Below are 10,281 nucleotides of genomic sequence, written 5' to 3' on the forward strand. Positions count from 1 at the left end.
TGGGGTATAGAGGTTAGTCCAGGCTCTCCAGGGTCTGGCCAGAGCTGACCCAGGACCGGCCAGGTGCTGTCCTCTGGATCCAGCTCAGTGACAAGGCTCTCTCACTTGGTGCTGGCAGCAGGCAAGTCCACAGTGGGAAATTTTCTGCCTGTGGTGCTGGCTCCTGCATCCAGCTGTCCTGGCGGCTGGCTCTGGCCTTGGTGCTTACCCCCCCCCCCCCAACTCTGTATGCAGCGCTAGGGATGAGTTGACCCTATTCTACCTGCACATGCCAGGCCAGGGAGAGAGAAGGAAGCTGGTGTCCCCCTTCTCCTTGAGTGGGTCTCTGTTCTGCACTGGGGTTCATGGTCAGTGTAGCTCTAGACCATACCTGACTCTGAGGCCCCGGGTAGTGAGATCTCACAGGGCTAAGACCCCTCATGCCCAGTGGAGGCCTGGGGTTATGGAGTCAACAGTCAGCCTGGGGTTAGAATCTGGAGGTGAGGGTGTCTCAGCAGAGTCCAGCATAGTCTGCAGGTTGCTGTATCATTTCTAGGTCTGGGTTCACTGGGGTGAGGTCACCGGGTCATGGGTCACTTGTTTTTGCTGAGTCTCCTCTCCACCCCCGCTGCTGTGCTGCCCCCTGGCATTGCCAGGACCCCCTCCCAGGAAGAACTCGGGAGTGTTTCTTTCTGGCTGCCACAGCAGCAGGTAGCACTTGGGCAGGTGGAAGGTGGCCAGGATGCCCAGAGCACAGAGGAGGCTGGCACCCATCTGCACAGTCGGCTGGTAGGCCACATGCACGTTGGCAAAGAGGGGCACGAAGGAGACCCAGGTGATGAAGTAGGCCAGCATGGCAAAGGTCAGGCTGTAGGCGCTGTTGTAGCGGCCAGGCTGGCTGGGCACCAGGAAGGTGCCCAGGAAGCACAGACAGGCCAGCCCGGCGTTGGCGGCGTGCACCAGGCCAAAGCTGACCCAGGAGCGCACACGGCAGTGCACCAGCACCTCCGTGGGCAGCACCCGCCAGTCCATCACCACCTCCGGTGGGAAGGCCACCAGGTACCAGGTGCACAGTGCCCCCTCTGCCAGCAAGGCGAGCAGCACCACCAGCCAGGCCCGGGGCCCCCGCAGGTGGCCACGCAGGTGGTCTGCCCAGCTCTGCGGCAGCTCTGACTCCACGAATATCTCGGCCGCCTGCAGAAAGAGGGTGCTCAGGCAGCCGGTGAGCGGGAGGTGCAGCAGCGGCTGCTGGGCCAGGCAGCTGGCGGGGCTGGGCTGGCCAGGGAACAGGAGGACACTGAGACAGACGAGGCCCAGGCAGGCCAGGCCAAAGCAGGCCTGTGGCCCGCCCGAGGCCCGAACTAGGGGGCTGTCCTGGTGCCAGATGAATAGTCCCAGGGCGGCCAGCACCAGCCCCAGCACCAGGCCCAGCAGCACCAGCAGCACCAGCACAGCAGGCTCCCCCCACGTCAGGAACTTGGGCCTGCGGGGGAAGCAGTGCAGACTCCTGTCTGGGGACCACTGGTCCTGGTCACACGGGGTACAGAGGAAGTCGTCTGGAGTACGGGAAGAGAGAGAGGGTGTTGGGAGCACAGCCTCCCCTGGGCTTTCCCCCACCACAGGCTCTGGCCCAGGAGACAGCTTCTGAGCCAGGATGTACCAGGACCCTGCAGGTCCCTTCCCCACCTTCCCTGCCTCAGCTTGTGTAGACCAGCAGCGAAGGGAATGGCCTGGGCCCTACAGGAAATGTGGCTGACCTGAGAAAGGGCTGACCTGGGGAGGGATCTCACCTGGGCCCGCAGGGCAGATGGCTGGTCTGGGAAGGGACTCACCTGGGTTGCGCCGGTAGCTGCCTGCTTTGCAGTCCACACAGTCGTAGCAGCAGGAATGGAAACCCTTCATACGGCGCACCTGGCCCACCTTGCACTGCCTCGAGCACTGGGACACGGGCTTCTGGTGCGGACCTCAGGACTCAGGCAGGCTCCATTGGGCTGGGTGTACCCGCCCGGGACCTGGGGATGCCCCCCTACTGCCGCCCTCACCCCCCTCAGGTGGGGCAGACCTTTATCTGGAGCTGCTGTGCAGCAAGGGACAGCCCAGTGCTCACCATGTTCTTTGGGGTGTGCCAGCACATCTGGGATAGCTGCAGCTGTAGGTGGCCATTAAAGCCGCCCACGTTGCGCAGCTCGGGCATCGGGCCTTGCCACACCCATAACTTCAGGTCGTAGTCCATGTTTATGTTCCCGCTGGTGTCGAACCTCAGCGCGAGACCGCGTGCCCGGAAGCTCATGTTGTACATGTTCTCCAGGAGCTGGTGGGCATGTTGAGCAGTGGGTGGGACCAGGCCAGCTGCCTGCAGCCTTGACTGCCTCCCCACTGTCCTTTTCCCTTGGGCGCACGCTGGCCGGCACAGCTCCCACGTTCTCACCTGCCAGGGCTGCACGGGCACTTGTGTGGGGCAGCCCGAGGCATTGCAGAGCAGCGTGTTGTGCAGGGCCTGGGCCACACTGTAGACTGCTGCATAGGCCGCGAAGGTCTGTTGGTGCAGCAGGCCGGCAGACACGTTCTCCAGTGATATGTGGTTGCACTGGGGGCAGCGCGGCCCTACCACATGCTCCTCTAGGTCTGGCTGTTCCGCCTCCAGTGAGGCGCAGAAGGCAGGGTCAGCAGCCAGGGCCAGGCGGGTCTGCACGTAGGATGAGAAGTCAGGCATCGAGGCGCCCCGCTGCAGGAAGCCCAGCACAGTGCCCATCTGGGCCATGCCGGGTAGTGTCATGACCAGGTCCGAGGTCAGCCAGGCCTCACTGGCCACCCACACCTTGGGCAAGAGCCTGTAGTGGATGCTATAGTGGAAGAAAACACGGGCAGCCTGGACGGAGGAGAAGAGGACCACCACCTCCACGCTGCTCTGGTTCACCTGGCGCAGCAGCCCCAGCAGGCTGCGCTGCCAGAGGCTGCGGGCACCAGGCAGCGGCACCAGGCCCTCGTGTGCGATGCAAATGCCCCGTGAGTTGGCTTGGCTGGAGAAGAGGCTCAGGCCCTGGCGGCCATACTCGTCGTCACTGCCCACGGCAGCGACCCAGTTCCACCTGAGCGCATGCAGCAGCTCCACCATGGCTGCCACCTGCACTCGGTCACTGGGCACCGTGCGGAAGAAGGATGGGAAGGCCTCTCGGTCACTCAGCCGGTCTGTGCTGGCACCGTAGCTGACCTGCAGTGGCCAGGAGATGTGTTCCAATGGTGGGGCAGGGGTGATCTGCGGGCAGGGCTGGCAAGGGTAGGTGATGGGGGAGAGATGGGGCGCACCTGGGGCATGAGGAAGAAACCGAAGAGCTTGGCGGTGACGAGGGCGAGCTCGGAGGAGTGGGGGCCGATGACGGCCAGCACACGGGGCTGGTACTGCCTGTAGTCACAGTAGGTGGCAATGTTGCGGCTGCCAGCCTTGGCCATGAACACAAGGCTAGGCTTCATGGCAACCGCAGGCTCTGAGCATGTGTCGAAGAGGTCGTAGCCCAGGTGCAGCCCAGGCAGCAGGGTGGACCCTCTGTTGATCTCCTCCACGGCCATCTTCACAGCGAGTGCCCAGAGCAGGCCAAGCGACGAGAACCTGGGACCACACAGGATTGTAGGCAGGAACACCTCATTCCTGCTCTGGAAACCGCCCCCCCACAGGGCCATCCCCCCCCACCTCCTACCTGGTGCACACGGTGGTGTTGGGCTGTGTCCTGTCACGGAGACCTCTGTCCTCTGCTGAGCCCAGAGGGAATAGCCCACCCAGCACATAGTCCCCCTGCATCCTAAGCTGCCGGGACAGGCACAATGGGGCCCCCACTTCAAAGCCCAGTAGAGCGGAGAGGCCCAGGAAAGCCAGGACTGACATGCTGGGTGGCATCTTCTGGCAGGGACCGCAAGTGCATGAGCTGGGTAGGGGCCCAGATATGGTGAGTTGAGGCTTAGGAGGGGTTGGAGGATTTGTTTAGCAAAACCCTCACCCATTCTCACCTGCCATGCCCAGGGGCCCCTGGAGATGGCCTTCCTTTCCTGGGCCCAAGATTTCCATACATCATTTGCTGTTATCCTGATGCTACCAGGCCCTTTGGCTGACAGTGACCCGGGCAGGCAGGCTTTGAGCAGCCACTGAGCATGACCATTACCTGCTTGTACCCAAGCCCTTTGGCACCCACCCCATTCCTGGAGAGCGAAAGAGACACCCAGGATTTCTCTGTCAGAGGGTCCTAGGCAGCTCCCTGTGGGAGGGGCGTGGAGGTCTTTGTACCCTGGGAAGTGGGCACAGAAGCACCTCTCTCCAGCCCTAGGGAGGCACCATCAGCGGTCAGGAGGAGACTGCAGCGGCAACTCTATCTGCAAGCCCAGGGACAGCCTGAGGGGGGTGTCCCACAGGCCTGCACACTAGCCAGGAGGACAGTGGCCAGCTGGCCAGCCTGGCCTCCACCCTGTGGCTGGAGACAGTCCTGCTGTGGGGGCCCTGGCTTCTCAGCTTGCCTGGGAACAATGCATCTTGGGGGCTTGGGTGATTCCTCCAGCAGTGGCCTGGGGCTTGGAAGCTTCAGGAGCTCTGTGGCTGGCTCTGCTTCCCAGGTCTGTGCACCTGACACAGCAAGTTCCCCCCTATGGGGACAGGGTTCCCAGCTGGACCTGCAGGGGAGTTGCATGCAAAGGAGGGAGGAAAAACTGTAACCAAATGGGCCACCGCAGTTGAGTCAGCACCAGGTGTGCAGCAGTTCCTAGGAACCCATCTCCCCCTACCTGGGCACCTCACTGATACCAGGCTTGGGGGTGGAAGTGTACCCAGAGGAGCTGGGGGAGGCTGGTGATTCCCCTGGGGTAGGAGCTCTGGGTGTCTCAACCCTGGCTGTGCCTGCAGACTTTTACAGATGGTCTGGGGACCAATGTTTGCCCACCTGCACTGGCCTGTGGGGAGGGTTCACGTTGTTCAGCACACTCAGGACATGCACATGCATGTATACAACACATTGTAGGACACCTGCATGTGCACAATACACACACACACACAGAGTGCTCTGCACCTGAACATGATAAATACACCAGTGCACTGTATGATACATACACACAAGGCACACAGCGCATTGCACCTGCACACCCATGATACACACATGCTATTGCACTGCACCTGCATGACATACACAATACATGCACACACTGCACCCACACACATATGTGGATATACATGTGCAGCCTTTGTTCATTGGCCTGTGTAGACCCCAGGTTGTTCTCCCAAGCAAGTTCTTCATTGTCATTGGCCTTAGCTGGCACCACACAGGGCTGTGGTCTCTGCTTGGTGTGGGGCAGAATTGGACAGGGTGCAGCAGCAGAGCCTGGCATTGGCTGACACTGAATGTCCAAGAGGACCCTTCTTCTTCTTTTTTTACAGAGACAGAGAGACGGGTAGATAGGGACAGACAGACAGGAACAGAGAGATGAGAAGCATCAATCATCAATTTTTCGTTGTGACACCTTAGTTGTTCACTGATTGCTTTCTCATATGTGCCTTGACCGTGGGCCTTCAGCAGACCAAGTAACCCCTTGCTCAAGCCAGTGACCTTGGGTCCAAGCTGGTGAGCCTTGCTCAAACCAGATGAGCACGCGCTCAAGCTGGCGACCTCGGGGTCTCGAACCTGGGTCCTCCACATCTCAGTCCGACGCTCTATCCACTGCACCACCGCCTAGTCAGGTGAGGACCCTTCTTGATACGTGTCCTTTCTGTGGACCACAGCTGTGGCCCAGAGCAGTCCCTGCTCCACTGGCTGCAGCTGGGCAGGTCTTTCTTTCTGCAGGGTGTGCAGCTGGCCCAGGCCTACCCTTCTAATCCAGCACCTTGGGTGATTCCACATCTGATTTACCAATAAAATGATAGTCCTGTGGACCTCAACAAGGGTCAGGGTGGGGGGACCAAGCTAAACCCTGCACAGGGACAGCTAGGCAGCAGCCCTGCTTAATTTCCCGTGGTTGACAGTCCAGCCATATAGGCGGTGGGGCCGTGGACCCCTCCCCCTTGGTAAGCAGAGGCCTGGCACACTCCACAACCCCGTCCTGGAATGCAGAATCTGCTTCTTTAATTGTAACTTAAGCCTGACCAGGTGGTGGCGCAGTGGATGGAGCATCGGACTGGGATGCAGAGGACCTGGGTTCGAGACCCTGTGGTCGCCAGCATGAGTGCGGGTTCATCTGGTTTGAGGGGAAAGCCCACCAGCTTGAACCCAGGGTCGCTGGCTCCAGCAAGGGGTTACTTGGTCTACTGAAGGCCCGCGGTCAAGGCACATGTGAGAGAGCAATCAATGAACAACTAAGGTGTTGCAACGCGCAATGAAAAACTGATGATTGATGCTTCTCATCTCTCTCCGTTCCTGTCTGTCCCTGTCTATCCCTCTCTCTGACTCACTCTGTCTCTGTAAAAAATAAAAATAAATAAAATAAAAATTAATTGTAACTTAAAAAAAAAAAGTTTATTTATTGATTTTAGCGAGGGAGACAGGGACATTGATTTGTTCCTGTATGTGCCCTGACTGGGGGTCGAACCAGCAACCTCTGTGCTTTGGGATAATGCTCCAACCAACTGAGCTATCTGGCCAGAGCTGAAATTGTAATTTATTTATGTTGGAAATACCATCACCTGTATTACAGTTTCCAAAGGTCCCCACAAGCTCACACTCATGCACAGCTGCTGCATGGTGGATCCTTGACACCCAAGATGTTGAGATCAGTGAGGAGCTAGTGGAATAGTCCAGGCTCCCAGGGTGTGGCTGTCTGCCAGCCTGTTAGGCAAAGGGGTCCATGCCCTGCCCTGTGCCATTTATTGTGGGTCAGCTGAGCTCCACGGGGACAGGTAGCAAGGGGTAGAGGAGAGGGAATACAGCATGTCACTGGCTGCCAAGGAGGGGGAGGTCAGCTGGCCCAGTAGTCAGGGGTTCTTGGGGGCTCTGGCAGAGCACCCAGCAACAGTGTGGCTGCAGGAGGCAGCTGATATGTGCAGGCCTACAGAGGCAGGGCAGGCCCATGCTCAAGGCTCCAGCTCCTGGCTGTGACCGCTGAGGACAGGTGGGCCCCTGGATAACAAAAAGGTGAGGGGCAGGGAACAAGATGCAGTGCCAATGGCTGCCCAGATTCCCTCTATGTCCTGGAGATAGCCAGCCTGGTATGGAGGGGCCACAGATACTCGGTCCTGGACCTGGGCCCCAATGGACCTGGAGACCTGCACCAGCAGAGTGCATTGGCTGAAGAGTCTATACTCTAGGGACTCACTCATTTCACAGACTTGACCCCCAGGTAAGGACAGCCTCCAGGGCTTTTGGATGAACACTGATCCTGCCCCCACCTTCCCTGTGTACTGCACTGTATCCATTGCCAGCACCTTCTCTGTCTGTAGCCCAAGTGGGTCACACTGGGTATGTGGCTCCCCACAAGCTCAGCTTGCAGAGGAGACAGTGGTTTTCCTGCTCCTGGGGCACTCGGAAAGCTCCATGGTGGGACTGACAGGCCCTGGCTGCCCCAGCCCAGCTCCAAAGAAGGGGATGCCCTCCCAGCCAGGGCCCTCCAGCCCCTAGGGCAGGTCCAGCAGAGCATGCTCGGCATAGAGCTTCTGGGAGATATTGTACACGTGCTCGATGAACGGCAGGGCCTCGCCCAGCATCTCCACAGCCTGCTCAGGGGATCCCACATTCATGGCCTCCAGGAAGACCTTGCGCGTGGGCAGAGTGCAGAAGGCCACGGTGACAGCCCGGCGGATGATCCAGGGGTGGTAGGCAGCCAGCGAGGCATTGTAGGAGTCGGTGCAGAGCACGGCAGTGCGCGCATCCTCAGGGCTGGTGCGCAGGCCCTCCAGGAAGAGCTGTAGCCAGCGCAGTGCCCGGTGTAGCCGGAGCACTGTCCGGCAGCCAGAGTCCGGGTGGCGGGAGCGGCGCTCCAGGTCCACCAGCTGGTTGCCTACCTCATAGGCTACCATGGACTGCAGGCTGCTGTAGTGGTCCCGCTGGGGGCCGCTGCACAGGTGCTCCATGATCTGCAGCTTTGTTATCACATCCTTGGAGATGAACGAAAAGATGGCACCCAGGCTGTTCAGGAACCTGAAAAGGGAGGCAGGGGCTGAGCCTGGGGTACAGGGCCTGGGGTGCAGCAGTGCCCACCATCCAGGGGGTGTGGCTGGGGGAGCTCCGCCTGGGCAGTGGCCCCTCCACGCACCTGACCAACCCCTTCCAGCCAGCGAGGTAGTGCTCCAGCAGAACCTCTTCCTTCTCGTTGAGACTCTGCTTGAAACTGACCAGGACGACTTTCAGATTGAAGTTTGACTCCAAGTCGTCCATTTTCAATAGGGCTGTGGGTTGTCTCACTGAGAAATCAGCTTACTCCTTTGGGAAGGGGGGCAGGAGCAGTAGAAAAGAAACAGTTGGGGTCTCATTGCTCCCCAGGAGCCCACCTCACTCTGCTTGGGCAGCACTCTCTCTGAAATCCACCTGACACCACTGTGCCCTTTCCCAGAACAGGTGCCCACAGGCCTTCGTCCCGCCCCTCCCTGTCACTTGGGCTTCGTCAAACCACTCTTGCCACATCTTACCTGCAGCAGATGTCTCTGCTCGCATTATTTGTCTACTGCTAGAATATCTATCTTTACTCCTTAGAGAAATATGTGCTGAGTCCCCACCCAGGGCCAGGTACACTTCTAAGCACTCGGGGACAGAGACAAACAGCCCAGCTTGGTCAGGGCAACATTATCATGGAGCAAGGGGTCACACAATAACAAAGATGGGAAATTGCAACAAGGTAGCTAAAAGAGAGTCAGTACTATGTAAAAAGACAGTGGACTGAGGTGGGATGGCCAGGGAGGGGGTTGGGCAGCCTTGTCCCTCCTCGCTTACAGTTACATCCATCCTGAAAGCCAGTGCAGAGGCTGCGAGTCAGCACATGATAGACAGATGGACAGACACCAGTCTTTTCCTGCTCTGGATTCTGCTTGCACTCATACAGTCACTCCACAAACATCCAAGCACCCATACATCAAATGGGTGCCACTGAGCACCCTAGCCCCTGCTTCCCTGGGTGCCCAGGGCCAGCACCGAAGTGTGGCTATTATGGGCCCTGAGGACTCAGCAGCATCTCATCTCATGTCCAGGATAAGCTCTGATCGCACTGGGCCTGGGGGTTCCTGTGCTTTTGTTGCTGGGTGCCCTGTGGGGACCTGGCAATGGAGGGACCTGGCAGCTAGGAACTGGACACCTGGGAGCCTGTGCATGCTCTGCCTCTCACTTTGTGGGCAGGTCACTCACCATCCTAAGACTTGTTCCTTCACCTCGGAGGAAAATGGGCCAGCACACCCTGCTCTGTCCACTGCCCAGGCTGTGGGAGTGATTGACGGGGCCCAGTGGGTGTAGAGGCCCTGAAGGCCCCAAGGGTTGGGCCTAATGCCTGGCATCAGGTGGAGGACACAGAGGTGAGTTCATCCTGTCTTCAGGTGGGGAGAGGCAGCCATTCCAGGCCTCAGGAAGATGGCTCTGGAGACTTCCAGCATCCCCACCTCCCAGGGCCTCAGTTTTCTGTATACTGAGCAGATGGTCTCCAGGCACTCAGGGTTACCTTCCTGGCCACCAGATATCCTGTGGGCCAGCCTTCCTGACCAGAACCCAAGTCAGCAGCCAAGAGGAGCTGCCAGGATCTTTTCAGAGCCTGGAAACAGGAAGGGCAGTGGCTGTGCAGCTGGGGGTGGGCCGCCTGCCAGGTCTAGGAAGGTGATGCAAGGCACCGCCAACGCTCCCCCTTGGCCTCAAGGTCAGGGCTCAGCCGGAGAGCGACCTGAGCACCAGAGTCCTACTGCTGACAGCAGGCTTAAGTCCCCCAGGAGAAGGGGGCACCCACCCTGGCACTTAGGCCCAGAGGGTGGGAGCGGCGGCCGGCCCAATAAGTCCTGCAAGTCGGGCTCGCCTGGAAAGGGGCACCAGGTAGCGCTGGATCGGGTGGGGGCCGAGTCTTGAGCGGGTCCGGGTCCAGGCCCAGGGATGGAGCAGGGGTCCAGGGTCCGGGGTCTTAGCAGGCGTGAAAGCTGAGTCCTCGGCCGCCCCCTTCAGCGCCCGGCTCCTCGGCGATGCCCAGGCCAGCCCGGCCGGCTCGTTTGAGTCCCCCCGGCGCTCACCTGAATCTGCGGCTCCGCGCTCACCTGCGACGCCGCCGCTGCAGCCGCCACCCGACCCACCTTCGACCCACCGCCCCGCCCCCGGCGTCCCCGGCCGCTCAGGATTGGTTGCTGGCCGCCCAATGAGCAGACGGAGCGCGGCC

The 10,281-nt window shown here is 59.8% G+C and overlaps 2 protein-coding genes across 4 annotated transcripts; both read right to left on the reverse strand.

The window, feature by feature from the left end:
- Positions 1-543: 543 nt before the first annotated feature.
- Positions 544-3,859, reverse strand: TAS1R3 (taste 1 receptor member 3). Its single transcript, XM_066265211.1, has 6 exons — positions 3,675-3,859; positions 3,286-3,586; positions 2,408-3,190; positions 2,087-2,290; positions 1,812-1,932; positions 544-1,535 (listed from the first exon to the last, which is right to left on the reverse strand). Exons 1-6 carry the CDS (start codon positions 3,857-3,859, stop codon positions 544-546), a joined length of 2,586 nt encoding a protein of 861 aa, XP_066121308.1.
- Positions 3,860-6,451: 2,592 nt separating this feature from the next.
- CPTP (ceramide-1-phosphate transfer protein) lies at positions 6,452-10,230 on the reverse strand. 3 transcript variants are annotated; one of them, XM_066270711.1, is made up of 3 exons: positions 10,139-10,230; positions 8,197-8,363; positions 6,452-8,081 (listed from the first exon to the last, which is right to left on the reverse strand). In XM_066270711.1, exons 2-3 carry the CDS (start codon positions 8,316-8,318, stop codon positions 7,559-7,561), a joined length of 645 nt encoding a protein of 214 aa, XP_066126808.1. In that variant the 5' UTR covers positions 8,319-8,363; positions 10,139-10,230; the 3' UTR covers positions 6,452-7,558. The 3 variants fall into 3 exon arrangements, with proteins under 3 accessions (XP_066126808.1, XP_066126810.1, XP_066126809.1); XM_066270713.1 differs by lacking the exon at positions 10,139-10,230 and adding an exon at positions 9,865-10,131; XM_066270712.1 differs by lacking the exon at positions 10,139-10,230 and adding an exon at positions 9,279-9,845.
- Positions 10,231-10,281: the final 51 nt, after the last annotated feature.

Source organism: Saccopteryx bilineata, chromosome 3 (assembly GCF_036850765.1).
Source record: "Saccopteryx bilineata isolate mSacBil1 chromosome 3, mSacBil1_pri_phased_curated, whole genome shotgun sequence".
Classification (NCBI taxonomy): Eukaryota; Metazoa; Chordata; class Mammalia; order Chiroptera; family Emballonuridae; genus Saccopteryx; species Saccopteryx bilineata.

Coding starts and splice junctions, on each gene's coding strand:
- TAS1R3 (XM_066265211.1), bottom strand. CDS start 3,859: ATGTCAGTCCTGGCTTTCCTGGGCCTCTCCGCTCTACTGGGCTTTGAA. Junction 3,587..3,674: donor AACACCACCGTGTGCACCAG/GTAGGAGGTGGG, acceptor GTGTGGTCCCAG/GTTCTCGTCGCTTGGCCTGC. Junction 1,536..1,811: donor CAGCTACCGGCGCAACCCAG/GTGAGTCCCTTC, acceptor CCCGTACTCCAG/ACGACTTCCTCTGTACCCCG.
- CPTP (XM_066270711.1), bottom strand. CDS start 8,318: ATGGACGACTTGGAGTCAAACTTCAATCTGAAAGTCGTCCTGGTCAGT. Junction 8,082..8,196: donor GGCTGGAAGGGGTTGGTCAG/GTGCGTGGAGGG, acceptor CTCCCTTTTCAG/GTTCCTGAACAGCCTGGGTG.